General features: G+C 26.5%; 1 protein-coding gene across 3 annotated transcripts in view; it reads left to right on the plus strand.

Annotated features, from left to right (window-relative positions):
* The window catches only part of LOC107445323 (neurocalcin homolog), a 60,745-nt gene extending 45,190 nt beyond the window's left edge, over window positions 1–15,555 (plus strand). For all 3 annotated transcript variants that reach the window (XM_071187087.1, XM_016059687.3, XM_016059694.3), the window contains 3 exons: window positions 3,672–3,731; window positions 6,052–6,499; window positions 10,161–15,555. In XM_071187087.1, coding sequence (XP_071043188.1) covers window positions 6,122–6,499; window positions 10,161–10,358 — 576 coding nt within the window. In that variant the 5' untranslated portion in view covers window positions 3,672–3,731; window positions 6,052–6,121 and the 3' untranslated portion in view covers window positions 10,359–15,555. The remainder of the gene's footprint in view (window positions 1–3,671; window positions 3,732–6,051; window positions 6,500–10,160) is intronic.
* The last annotated feature ends 37 nt before the right edge of the window (window positions 15,556–15,592 follow it).

Here is a 15,592-nt window from a genome sequence, read left to right on the forward strand (position 1 = left end):
AAATATTTTGTGAAAGGTCCGTTTTTGTAAAATTGTGAAAAAATTACTCTATATAGCTTGAGATATATAAAATAAACGTTAAGTCACATTCTTTCAACCAGAGTCCTGCTTTTGTGAATTTGTGCAAATAGGGTCCTGTTATTGGAAAAGGAACTTTTTCAAAGAGTTTTTAAATTGTAAAGGCATACAAGATTATGCTCAACAAGGTAAAATTATAATTTGAAAAAATTAAATTTTAAAAAATAAACAGTAATTGTTGCTACTAAATTAGAGATGCAACATACAAATATTTGGTATTTAGCCTATACAGCTGCAGTAGAATATTCATTTCGGACGAATAAAGGAAGAAGCCTCTGCCGAAGACAATAAGACGTTTACATTTGTCTTTCATCCCTTCCCTAACCCTTCCTGGGAAGGGTTTATTCGATTAACAAAACAATAATGAAGATAAACAAATTTGTGAAGGGTCCGATTAAAAGATAAATTATTTTGCGATGGGTCCGTTTTTAAGTTAAAATATTTTGTGAAGGGTCCCTTTTTATGAAAAGATATTTTGTGAAGGGTCCGTTAACGGACTAAAATTTCTTTTAAACAGACCCCTAATTGGCAGAATCCGCTTATATTGGATATTTTTTTTTTTTTTTTTNTTTTTTTTTTTTTTTTTTTTTTTTTTTTTTTTTTTTTTCGAATAATATTTTGAAGTGGGTGAGGAAAAAAACAACACTATTCCTTTTTTAACCAACGTTTCCATGAATTGAAGATTTTCAGAATCAACTAGACCAAATTTTAAGACATTATTTCAGAATACTCCTTATAAAAATAATGAATGTAACATTTCCCTATATTTTTCAATGCTTTTCATTTCAGCCTAAAGGTAGTCTAATAGCGCTATTACTATTAAAAGATGCAATCTTTTATGCATTAAATGAAAAACAGGTGTTGAACGTTAGTTTTTCATTGTATTTTTTAACTCACAATTATAAATTGTATACCAAAAATGGACAAAGTAGTATTTAGCGTTAACATGTATTATTCTTAAATGTAAATTTAAAAAATGTAAATTAAAAATATGTATAAAAAAAATACATTATATTAAATGTAAAATACCAAAAATAAACCGAAATGTAACGAATTATGAACTATATCCATAAATATTATAAGCTAACCTTTATTAATCTTGTCAGAAAATTTGAAATATTTACTTTTATTTTCCTAAATAGTGTAGCTGCCTTGTAAGCCCAATATAATGGTGTTTAATGTTGCTGATGCTTTTATTTCATTTGAGTTTTTGTTATTAATAATAAATAAAAGTTTTTTTGGTGTTTAACACTAGATTGCCTAAGGAAGTCATTTTGACTGCTTTTAATTTCAATTAGAAAAACAATGATGTATATAATGACTCAATTTCTTAGAATTTTGTACAACATATAATTTTTTTATTGTTAATATTTACTAATAACTTGTTATATAACTGTAAATAATATAAAAAATATTAAAAAATAATTTAAAATTTTTTTTTTTACACATTATTTATTCTCTTACAATCCAGTAATTTTGACTGCGTTTGGGCAATATAGGTATATTACTAGGTTTCAGTCTTTCTAGTGTTAAAAAAAAAAAAAAAACTTTAAAATATATTCTGAATAATCTTAAGTTAAATATACTTTTTTCAATATGAATTGTTAAAACAAAATATGTTCTAAAAGAGCGAATGAAAAAACTTCTTTTTTCTTACCCTCCTTTTCATTACTTCAGGCGAAAGAAAAGAACTTGACATAAAAGTTTTTATAATTAACATTTTTATTATAACGATTACATTTGACGTATTTCACCGTGTTTTGGCTTCCTATCAATTTCTGATGGAGATAATGAGCTTTTTCATGCTATTCTTCGCTATTAAAAAGATATCACTTTAACCATTGTTAATTATAACTCCGAAGTATTTTCTAATTGAAATTTTTTTTTAAAAAAAATCAGTGTATTGTCTAGTCATAAAGCACAAGATTTAATCGTTGTGTTAAATAATTAATAAAGAGTAAGATATCTGGCATTACTTCAAAAAAAGTATCATCTGCTTTAATTTGAAATGCTATGACATGATCATGGGTTACAATTTATGAATCATTAAACAATGCCTTTCCCTGACTGATTATTAACCTTCACCTACAAAAACTTTCTACTTCTAAAAGTGAAAGAGTCTATGTGATGGCATCTTCACAAGGTCGTCGCTTTGTTTCCATGGCAACCGGTGAAACAAATCGTATTAATCATTCATGTTAAGGATCTCTCGTGAGCCTTGTTTTTACAACTGTTAGTTATTTAAAAAATTCGACTTGCTGCAATTTTGTTATAAATTCTGTGCTCATGTTAAAGTTGTAAGTAGTTTAATTTGTTTTAACTGTAGAATTCTTTAAAAAAAATTAGTCAAATCAATTGGGCACTTGCACTTCAAAAAGATCACGGATATCCACACATGTGACCTATGGCGTGTTAAAGTTGAACTAAGTTTTGACGAAAGCAGATCCTGAAAATTGTGCACATTTTAAGCTTCATGCTACTAAAGGTCAATTTTAAGGTCATGCCAAATATATGTGAGAAATAAATAGTACACATATGTTGATTTTTTTTGGTATTACTCATTTATATGTATTCACAGTAGATATACCTACTCTCGTTCACATCTGGCAAGTCTTGAAAATGAGCGCCTAATTTTGAAACACTTCAAACCTATCGACTGATGTTTACTTTTTATGTATTTTTGAAGCGTGTGAAGCTTTTAATGGGGGTAATATCTTATCGCTATAGTTTCTTGGGAACATTTATTTAATGTACCTTTTTAGTTCACTGTTGGCAGAAGTAGTTTTTAGTATTCAAATCTAAGAAAATAGCCTTTTTTTCGAAGATTTTTGAATAACCTTTGACCACTGAAAGTATTTCTCTTAATTGTTAGTTTTAAAGTAGAATAACAATATAATGGTCAGTAAAAACACAATATAATGGTCAGTGTTGTGATTCACTCAGTTCACAAAAAGTATTGCCGATTGTAAATAAATATGTTTTACTCACAATTCCAGAAGACCTTCAAATGTGATCCACTTTGAAAACAATTTTCGCAAAAATATAAAACCATGTGTACAATCGTTTTACGTAAAACACATGTCTTAAAAATTTAAGCAAAATTAAAGTAAATTAACCACACTTGCCATATATATTATATATATAAAGTGGTTCATAAATTATATTTTTTTTCCTTAAATTTTTGACGTGACGATTTTCTTCTTGGTTGCAATGTTGATATGTATCCAAAACTTACCAACCCTGCACCTGAGATTATGAAGCAATCCTTGCATCAAAATCCAATTATTAAGATTCACAGAAAAATCTAATCATCAAATCAAAAGTTATTCAGTGCAAATCATTCCTTCCTTATTTATGATACACATTACTGATATGCATGAGCATTGTTAAAACTTTATTTAAGATAATGATATCAATCATAATAATAATAAAACAAATTCTCTCATAACATCATCATGTAATATAAATATATGCTTGAATTGTTTTTTATTCTTTCTTGAAATTAATTTACTTGAATGTAATTTTAGTTATTTTATTGGTTCTTCCTTGAATTTAATTTACTTGAATATAATTTTATTTATTTTTTTATGTAGATACTACGAATGTGGTGAACATTCATAGTGAGGGACAAAAAAAGAGTTATTGGTTATTTGGTTTGTATAATTCCATTCTTTAATCTAAAAAGAACTTTCACTTTATTTCTTACATTTTCATCAATTTGATTTTTGTTTAAAATTGTTTTCTTGTGCTTAACAAAAAATGATTTGATTCTTCTTCTAAATTTTTAAAGTATTCTAAATTAAAGTATTACCAGTTGTTCCCCTGTATTATTTATTTCGGTGTTAGTATCAACTTTGCATTTTTATTTTATTTTGTCAGTTTAATTACTTTATCTTGTAGATTTAATTATTATGATTTTATTCATACTTAGATTGAATTTTATTAATTTAATATTTATAATTTTCCCTATGGGCAAAACCAGGATAATTACCCACTTCCCAAGATGAAAAATGTAATTTTTGATTGCTTTTCAGGGTTTGTAAAAGTCAGTCTTTTTTAATTAGAAAAAAATGTTTTTTTTATTAATTTTTATTTAAATTGAATTTCTATTTACTTAAATCATATTTATTTTAAATTTAATTTTTACATTTACGTTTTACCTATGAAATCTCTAATAAATTCATTAATAATGCTTAATATTAATTAAAAATAGTATTTTAACTGAATGCTCTCTTAAAATGGTTTACATTATTATTTAATCATTATAAACTAATCAAGTAATCACTGAACAAAATCATATGATATATTCTGTATAGTAAATAGTCTATATTACTCTTATCAGAAGAAGTCTTTATTTATGTACACAATGCATATTTAATTAGTTTTAAAAGTACTTGAGTAAGTTTTAAAACGAAATGGGTAAAATTGAAATATTTTTATTTAACAATAAATTATTTTACATGTAATGTAGTTGATAGAAAATTATAATATATAAGTTTCACCTCACTTTTATCTGCAAGTAGTCACTTTTTTCTCTATTATTTTATTTTGAACATCCCACTGGGGTAATTCTGACACTAAGTGAAAAACGCTGTAAATTTTGTGTGCAAAAATTTGATATTAAGATATCTTTATATAACATGCTTTTTTATGTTTAACATAATTTTTGAGCTAAGATTTAAAATTAAATAACCTACCAATGAACTTTGGATTTTAAAATCGTGTGACTACAAATCGCTATATTGGATTTTAAAATCTCATTAATACTAAATGCGTTGCATGATTTTTAGATTAGCATCACGATTCTGGTTTTAAAACGCAATATTGGTTTCAAAAATGCGCAAAAGCGGTCCGCAAATAAATTGTCTTGAGATACGCAGACTTCCGTGATATTCGAGGAAAAATTAGTTGCCCTACTTAGTGACTTTTCGATATAAATCTGATTTTTTTTTTTCTCAAATCGCGATTTTAATCAAATGATTTAAACTCTGTACTTATAAATATCAACAAAAAGAATCATCAATATTAAAATTTGGGAATAAATTAAGTGTACAGTAATAATTTAAAATGTTTCTACAAATGCTAAATTGTTGTTTTTCCTTTTTTATAAGGGAAATTGCAAAAAATTAAATTGGGAATTCGTAGAGAAATATCATTAAACTATGCTTTTCCATTATAAATTGTCCTATTTTATGAATTTGTAAAATTCTACTTTTACTAAAAAACTGACATTCCAAAAACATTTCCTATACTCAAAATAAAAAATACATTATTTATTTATAAATAATCAATAATTAACTTTTTTTTTAAAGAAAAACTGAAGAAATATATTTATTTACTCTTTTTCTTGAATGTTTTAAACCCTTATTTAGTTTTTTTTTTTTAATAATAAAAACTGGTTGTGAAAGGCAAATTATGTTTTATTTCTCATAATTGTGTTCCATTCTTATTTTTATAAATAATTAAATAAAAGAATTTAACAATCCTGAAAATTCTGAAATTTAATTTGTTATCGAAAATAAAAAGTATATACTCCGACTGACTTACAGTTACATTTTTCTACTGTATCCTGTCTTCCAGGTGGGTTTTTTTCTTTTTTTTTCTTTTCCCCTTCTGCCTTACTATAGCTATAGCTGTTCAGACAATTTTACTAATAAATGTGAAAAACCAACCTGTCTCCCAGGTTTTTTTTTTTTTTCCTGCCTTACTATAGCTGTTCAGACATTTTAACTAATAAATGTGATTTTGGTATAATAAATTTTTTAAGCACGGAAAAATACATTTTTTACGTTTTATCTCTAATTCAGCAGTTTGATATACTGACTGCCTGATAAAGGGAGGCTTCCTTAAATGTGTAGCCTTTTTTTTTTTGTTTGTTTGTTTTTGTGCATGGTGTTTTTAAGAAGTTTTAATAAATATTCTTTCACCAATTTTATTTCTTCAATATGTGTAATTATTGCATTGCTTTTCTAGGATGTATTTAAATAAATACAACATAGAATGAACACCTCTGTTTTATAAACTATTACAATAAGTGCATATTATGGGAAAGCAAAATAGTAAGCTCAAGCCAGAAGTTCTTGAAGACCTTCGCCAGAACACAGAATTCACAGATGCCGAAATACAGGAATGGTACAAAGGCTTCTTGAAAGACTGTCCTAGTGGCCATCTTTCGATTGAGGAGTTCAAAAAAATTTATGGGAACTTTTTTCCGTATGGTGATGCATCTAAGTTTGCAGAGCATGTTTTTCGCACTTTTGATGCGAACGGTGATGGGACTATTGACTTTAGAGAATTTTTATGTGCTTTAAGTGTCACTTCTAGGGGAAAGTTAGAACAGAAATTAAAATGGGCATTCAGTATGTATGACCTTGATGGAAATGGATATATATCACGCCAAGAAATGTTAGAAATAGTAACTGTAAGTTTTCTTCTTTATCATTTATAATTGCTTGTATGATATGATATTAGGGGGCAGTTCATTAAAGATGTCACTTTTTACCTTTCTTCTCCCCTTTGTCACAAAGTGTCACACTATATTATACCAGAAATGATTGTGCTCCGGAAAAAATCTGAATTTCAAGATTTTTCGCTAATTACGAACCGGAAATTTTTTCGGAAATCCAAGGTCCAGAAGTTTTAAAAAAATCATCAATCACATTTATGTATGAAAATTCTTGTATATTTTACTTAAAAATATTAGAACTAGAATTTATACTTGGCATCTCTTTCATTTGTAAATATTTTATTTGGTAGAATAATAAATGTGATTAGAGATAAAAGTAAGCTTATGTATAATTATTAATTTAAATTATGCTACATATAATTCATCTAGAATTTCATGTTGTAAAAATATCAATGATTTAAATTTATAAAGACATTAATTTTTTGAAATGTGCCATTAATGATTTTTACTCAAGAAATTTTTAACATTTTTGAGTTGGGCTCACAATCACCCCCGTTATACAAATGTATGCTTGAAAAAGGAAAAAAGATAGACAAAATATCAAATGGCTTTATACAGTTGAGAAAATGCTACTCAAAAATTAAATCAAACCTTGCAGAACTCTTTATACTTCCCAATGGAGAAAAAAAACTTTTAGAGACAGGCTAGACCTGCAACTGGCTATAGAGTTATAGAAGAAAGATAGTTCCAAAACACATGTTATCGATCATATTTCAAAATTTATTTTTAAATGATGTTTGTGAGCACAACAATAGTATTGATTAGATGTGTAGTAATTTGAATGTTTCTCACAATTTTAAGAACCTCCACTCGTTTGTGACATCATTTATTGTTGCCCCCTTATCAAATTGTAAGATTACTGACTTTTTGTATTTATAATAATTTTATGCTAATTTACAAAGTGATATTCATCTGTGGTGAATTAACTGTATGATTTTACAATGCATCTTCGGTTACATAGTTAATTGAAAACAACTCATGACTGCTATTATGGTAAACTTAATCTTGAATTATTAGTACTACAAAAATGTGTGGATCATCAAATTTGGTAGCCCTCTAAGCATTAATCAGAATAAAAACAGGCTGTTAAAGCTTGTACCCTTTTACAGCTTTAAATAAGAGAATAGAGTGCTTTTAGTGGTATCACAATTTAAAATATCTGAATAACCAAAAGAATATAATTTTCAGAGTGCGAATCTTAGTTGCCCAATGTAATGATTAAATACAATCAATGTTCATCTAAAACTTGATATTTTAACTGCCATTTTAAAACAATAAGTCTGAAGTTGAAAGTGTATGACACTATTTTAAAAAATTACTCTTTTAGGAAATATATGAGATTTATAAGGTTTTATAGAATACCTTTTCACTCCATGTTACTTTCACTCCAATACCTTTTTGTTGCCATACAGTTATCAATATATTTCGATCACCAGTTTGAACAAATTAGTTATTTTTTTAATTAAAAGCAAGAACGTTTTCATTATTATTATTTGCCATGGAATAATTTAATGAAAAGCAAAAGTAATTTCTACCAATGGTTGTTGTAAGGGTTTAATTTTTTGTGGGTGAGGGACAAAATTCAAATATACAGTTATAATAGTTCTCTAACACAAGAAGAAAAAAGCACTCTTATATCTGCTAAATAAGTACAAAGAGATAGATTATTTTTATCACTTTGTTTTTGACTTTGATAAATTAATAATGATTCATGAAAATTTTCTTTATTTGTTTGATATTGAAATTGAGGGAATTCATACCTACTAACCTCCCCCATGTCCCTACCGAGGCCCATGATTTTAACATCGTCTTTTATTTAATACAGAGAAAAATAGTTTAAAGTTCTGGGATAATATAGTGATAGGCCACGTTTTTCCAAAATGAATTTTAAAATGTGGATCATCGTCGAGCATAAAGCCTTAAGCCCTTCAAATTTATTATGATTTTTTTTGCTGTGAAAACACTTTGCATATTAGATAGATACTAATTTCTTATGCAATTTTTAAATTATTTTTTTGTTGGTTGAGAAAAAATATTTGGATTTAATTTTTTTTTTTATTAAAATAAAAAGAAGCTAATAGTTTAAAAGGAATCTAACATCGACACTGCATAAGCCTACCAAAATTTAGATATTTTACAACTTTATGCTATTAAGAGAATGTATAATGTCAGCTGGTCAATTTTTTTATATTATGTAAATGTATAGTTGGATTTCATATCTTTGTTCAAATATTTTATTTAATTTAAAAAAGTTTATTTTACTGTTTTTAAAAATTATGTCAGCACCTTCAAAATCAAAACACAATTCAAAGTCAAGCTAATATAAAAATATCTTTTCTAGGAATTAAATTTAAATTTTAACACTATTAAATATGGATTTTTAATAATTGCGTAATTTTTCAATTGATATTTTATTGTTTTATAAAAAAATTTGTTTTTATCTTAGAATTGATATTCTTTTACTAGTTTAACAAATAAAGTTTCTAATGTCAAATGTGCTGACATAATATTGCACATTATTTTATGAAATGTTTAAAAAAATAGGCATATAGTCTAATTTAATTGTAAAATTAAACTTCACATTTTTAAATATGACTGCATTTCATCTAAAATAAGAAGCCCAACTGTAACTTAAACATTGAAGCAATTTTATATTTTCCTTGGTTTAAAACAAGGTAATTAAAATATTTGCCGACCGGCCTGTGTAAGGGGCAGGGAACTGTCCTTGCATCAGAAAAGTCCTGGGTTCGAATCCCAGGCAAGGCATGGATGTTTCTTTCTCTCTCTCCCTGTGTTCTATGTCCTTTCTCCTTTGTGTGTGAATGTGACCCGCCCTATAAATGAGTTGTGTGAATGGCGTGGCAGAAGTTTAATTCCTGGCCATAGATGGCGCCACTGATAAACAGGAACAATAGCACCCCCACTGCCTAAACAGGCATACGACAAAAAAAATTTTTTTTTTAAATATTTAAATATATTATTACCCATTGGCAAAATGGGTGTTGTTTTGGATTTGATGGCGTGCACACCTTATTTGGACATAGCACGCTTTTCAACTGTGTTCAGGAGTAATAGTAAACAGTGTGCATACGTCCTCATTGTATGCATTGCTATGGCCACCGTTGCTGTTTGATAATTTTTTAAGAATTCTTTTTATATTCACCAGCAGTCATTATTAATGTATTTACATAATAATAATTTGAAGTATTTTTATATTCTTCTTCTTATTAACTTATAATTACTGTCTTGACGGTGATTTTAATATAAATATGAATATTGAGGAAGAAAAGTATTTTGTGACGTCTTGAAACACGTATATAGCCAGGATTTGAAGACCAATCTGACGACAAACATCAAATGAGACAGTTTTTGCAACCCACGTTTTGAAATATTGTGGCGTTTATCAGAGTCAAACTGGAGAGGAAAAAAAGCATTTGACCAGTGATCGTAATAAAGCAATCACAATTTTTTAATTTTTATTAATCTGATTCTAGTAAACCCTTTAATTTTAGTTTTTATGCAGTTTTACCTGAAAGTAGGATTAATTTTGCACTCGAGTATATATTTTTTGTTTTTAGTTGTTTAGAATAAAAGAAACTGTAATTTTTCTTCCCAGGCTATTTACAAAATGGTTGGTTCTGTCATGAAAATGCCAGAAGATGAATCTACTCCAGAAAAGAGAACAGACAAAATATTCAGGCAAATGGACAAAAACATGGATGGGAAACTTTCTCTCGATGAATTCATAGAAGGTGCCAAGAGTGATCCATCTATTGTAAGGCTACTACAATGCGATCCTCAGTCTTCACATTGACCAGGAGAGAGCACATTTTCAATGCATCCCATAATTCTTCATAGTGTGGCTGAGCTCACTTGTGGAAAGTGCCCTCTATATTATAACAAAATGCATTGCCTGTCTTAGACGAGCTGTGCCTTTGCGGATCAATTCTAATAAATTACTGAACAGGAAACGTGGCCATTGAATTGTGGGATGTAGAAGCCTTTCAATAACCTTTTGACATATATGCTGTTTTTATTCTAATTACGCTTTTGATTACAAAATGTTTGTAGCTCTGTGTTTCATCTGTATCAACAAATAATTTTTAATTCTTCTCATTTTTATAGCAAATACATACATTCTTGCCAACTCTCTTACAAAATTGATAACTGGAGATTACTTTTATTTTTTCGCAATTAAAAAATCGATTATATTTTTTTTGTATGTCTACAAAACTATTTAGATAGTTTTGTTTTTAAAAACAAATTTTAATGATCTGTATTTTATGAGCAAAATATTTTTTCTTCAAAATTATAAAGAGATTGTTTTTTATTTATTTTTATTGACGTTTTATTATTTTCAAATAAAACTAATAATACTTTTGATATATTTCATTATCAATTGCTGTTTTTATCAGCCAAGATATTTTTTTTTTTTTTTTTTTTTTTTTTGATAAATTATCAATGTTTTCTTTAGTTTTGTCACCAGCTACATTTATAAAAATAAAAAAAGTAGCTCTGTCATTCTTTTATTTAAAAAAAAAATTGTTTCTTCAGTATAATGACTGCCTCAAATTATAAACATTTGATGTTATTTTTAAAATTATATAACAAGTTTTATATTAAAAAATACTTTCGAACAAAAGGGACATTTTAATTCCACAAAAATTACTTACCAATATTATTTGGTAGTTGGCTGGTTTGAAAATGTGTAAACACACTTGTAACATTTAAAATTTTAGTTGTCTTTTGACCAATATATCTGAATTTTCATAACTGTTGCACAATTTTGTTGGAATTCTTTTCTTGTGAATTGTTCCTTCTTCAATCTTTCTGTGTATGTATGGTATTAAAGAGCTTTCCAAATAACATAAACCATGTACAATACAGTGTTGATAGTATTCCATAAATTGTTTATGCACAAATACCAAAAAAATAATGTGTCATAGTTATCATAATAATGTGTATAATAATTTAAAAATTTATGTTTACCTTTGGAGAGAAAAAAGCAATAAGTCACTTTTTAAAATTAATACTACTGTTACAAATACTTTTTTTCCAAACTTTCAATTTTTATATATATGATCTTATGAATTTGATTTTAAATTGTTGAAGGTCAACTTATTGTTATAACATTTGAGCATGTTATCAGACTTAAGAATCAACAAATTTATCTCTATTATAAGTGTAATTTTGACAATAGTTTGTTATAAAGGAAAATTCTCAAGAAAAATGATCTTTATCTTTTATTGACATAATTCGCAATTCACTTAAAACTTTTAATATCTACGAAGATTGAACAATATATATAGTTTCACTGATTTTATATTTTTCAGAATTTTTTTTATTGTCAATCAATATTTAAATGCCATTAACTAGTTATTCTATTCCAAACTAAAAATTACAAAGACTATTACTAATTATTTTGTTAGTATATTATTAATATAAGTGAAAAATTATATATATTTCTTTAATTACTTTCTGAATAGGATTGTAAGGTTTCTATGAAGGAAAAGCTTTGACTGTTCAAGATTTCGAAAGTAGTGCCTAAAACCGCTGCACTTTGCTGCATTAAATAGAATAAATATTGTGAACTTAAGTCATTTAACTTATATGTCTCTCATAATTAAAACTATAAGTAGGATATATTTGTGATCATATTATATTCTATAATCGAGGATGCCAACTAATGTAGGTTTTTCAGTATTTTACTTATTTTAACTACTATGGCTATTTTAGTCATGATATAATGGAGCTTTAATCTCCATTGCTCACAATGGGTCCTTGCAGGAATGCTTTACTTTTTTTATTTCAAATTTTAGCATTTGATTTTAACTATCCATTTTGAGACAATTCATAGTTTGGATTTTTAATGAAATATTGCTTAAAAAAAGTTTGTTTTTTTAAAAAATATTTTTATTCGTTTATGAATTTTTCTTTATTTTTTTAAAAGGAGAAAAAAAACTTGCATTCTTCTGTAATATGCTTGTATAAGAGGAAATAAATGTCCGAATGCCTGCTTACGAATTCTGTAGCTGAGATTCAGTTTCTGATCATCTCAGACATTCCACAAAATACAGAAGTATATGGCTTACTATGAAAAATAACGGGTTCAAATTACTTGAACATGCCCAATAATTGGCTCAAGTTCACAGAATCCGAGATTAATCTGGCTTAACGAGTTAATTATCAACTATACATTAATATTCTTTAACTAAGAAATTTAATTTTTACTATGAGTTTTGTTTTATCGAAAAATGGGAAATATATAATATATTACACATCAAAGAACAAACATTTTATATTCCTTTCTCTTTGTATGTGTATATCTGTACATACATATAAAAAACAATTTTGTCAATTGTACGTTTTCAACACGTATAGAGCTCTACAGTTAATTTTTTTATTATTTTTAAATTTAGTTCATCGTTTTATCCCTGCTCCTAAAAGTTAAGGAAAAAATATCCCTCTATGTTGGCATCCTTCTATAATTACTTCTTATATCATTCAATGCATGATGAAATAAGGCTTGTAGAGTAGAATCTTTTATACTCTGGAAAATGTTCTTCGAATTGTGAAAATTTTGTGAATTGTTAGAGTTTGCAAACATGTGATACAGTTGACTTAATCTATTTCTATTTATCTTATATTTTAGCTATTCATTCAAAAATAGAACTCTAGAATTGTAAATTCTACAAAGAATTTTTTTTTGTATGATCAAGGAATGAAAAAAGTATAAGGTTGAATTGAGTCTTGGTAGTGTATGAAAAGAGTGGATACTTTAGAAACATGTAAAGATTGATATTTCTAAAAGAGCAAAATGTAATTAAAAATTAAATCTGTAGTAAAATATTTTCATAACATAAATGTTCATATTATAAAGTGAATCATTACTGTTAAAAAATAGATGACAATCTTACAGAGTATCTTAATTTTAGTAAAGAAGCAATATTTTTGTTTTGTTTTAATTTATCAGTTTGCAAATACTTTTTGTTTCTTTTTTATGTATACATTCCATTTATTTTGTTGCATCATTTGAATTGTGCCGAACACAGTGTTCTAACCACAACTGTAAATAGAATTACTATAAATTATGTGATCATGCAATGCGTTGAGATTAGAATATAAGTCTTATCCTGTGTTAAATGGATTATGATGCATAACTATTCATTGGGTTATGACATGTCCAAAAGCAAGTCGGTTTTGAAAAAACATGTTGCTCAGTTCAAAATAAAACCTGTACTATTGTTCTAATTCATAACTGCTAACTCTACTGGAATTTTCAGATAACTATAGGAGTATTCTCCTTATATTTATTATTCTTATAATTCCATAAAATAAGGAAAGTTTTTGGAACTTTCAATCAACTTCTTGCTTGCACGAGTATTTCATCTAATATTATTTTTTATTTAAAGTTTTTCGAATTTAAGTTTGAATTGTGATATTAAATATGTTTGAATTGATTTATAAATGGAATAAATATACATATAAGTGACAAATGGGAAAAAAATACAGCCAATTCGAAATGGAAATTACTAGTATAACATATTTTTTGTATTTTAGCCTCTATGAAATTTCCAAAAATTGACTAAGCTCTAAAATATTTTAGATGCTATGCAATCCTTAATATGAAATTTATGCAAACACTACTTGAATTTTTCCTTTTGATGTTCGTAGCTAGGACTTTTATTTCCTCCTACTTGATTTCTGCAGATAATTTCGTTTTTCATTAAAAAGAAAACCTATAGTTACTTAAAAGTAATAAAAGTTTTTTTATTATATATTAATCTTATGAATTTCATGATTGATCATTTTTAATAGAAAAATGTTTCTTCAAATCCTAAGAAATTGAATACTTTGCTGTTGAATGATTCATAAATGCCTTTCCAACAAACTGATATACACATCTATTTTGAAGAAAACATCATCCAATAAACAAAAAAATGTAGATCAAATATCTATTTTATTTGCGGACGAACATTAATAAATTCAAATATTAGAATTTATGCTCGAATGTTTCATGTATGAAATTGATTGCAAGGGGCTTGTTTTCCAAAATATAAGAGTCTGGGTTTGATGTGCTGTGAACATTCCACATGAGGAAAAGTATATGGCCCGATATTATAACATGCCTATAATTAAGTCATGCTAGTTTAAGTTGTAATTTTTTTTCTATTTTTAAGGAAAAATTAGATTTGAAGTAATGCAAAACATTTATAATATGTATACTGTGTCATCTCAATTCTTACAAATGGCTTTATAGATATTATATCACTAGTCAAAATTTACGAGAGTCCACAATTCTTTATAATGAAAATTCGCTTTTAAACAATGATCAACTTCGACAACATTATCTTCATCAAAAAAAAATTGTATTTTTCTAGTACTTTATTTCCTAATAGTAATTACTTCCCTTTATTACATTAAACTTTGCATACTTTTTAACTGTTGTGTGGTTAAAACTGTATATGATTTTTTTTAAAGCTATTTCCATTTATGTAATATATGTGTTGATGTATTTTTCTTATTAGTTTATCTTCTAAAAATATTGTCAAAATTTAAATTTTGACTTTATCTATATACTTACCATTCTAAACAAAGTTATTGTGTATGTGAAACTTAATTTTGGTTCAAATTATTGAACAAATTGTTTTGCAGTCACTTAAAATACACCGGTCATTTATGCACAAGTATAAAATCTTAATTGTCGATTATTTTTATCTTCAATATATCTATAAAAATAAAATTTTTTAAAAGTGGTATATTTTGTTTTAATATTATCTTGTAATATATAAGTTTACAACTTAATAATATTGCCAAATAACTGCGTGATTTTATTGGTCTTTTTTTTTTTTTTTAAATTTTTGTATGAATTTATTTTATACTTGTGAAATTTGTTGCAATTTTCCTTTCAATTTTATCACATTTATGATTGTATATACATTTTTCTGCAATAACAGCATCTTTCTGTCCATATGTGAAATGGAATAAAATTGTTCCTCCTTTATTGCATATTCTATTGGTCTTGTTCTTTTTTTAGAGAAGTGTGCA

This window comes from Parasteatoda tepidariorum, chromosome 10 (assembly GCF_043381705.1).
Source record: "Parasteatoda tepidariorum isolate YZ-2023 chromosome 10, CAS_Ptep_4.0, whole genome shotgun sequence".
Classification (NCBI taxonomy): domain Eukaryota; kingdom Metazoa; phylum Arthropoda; class Arachnida; order Araneae; family Theridiidae; genus Parasteatoda; species Parasteatoda tepidariorum.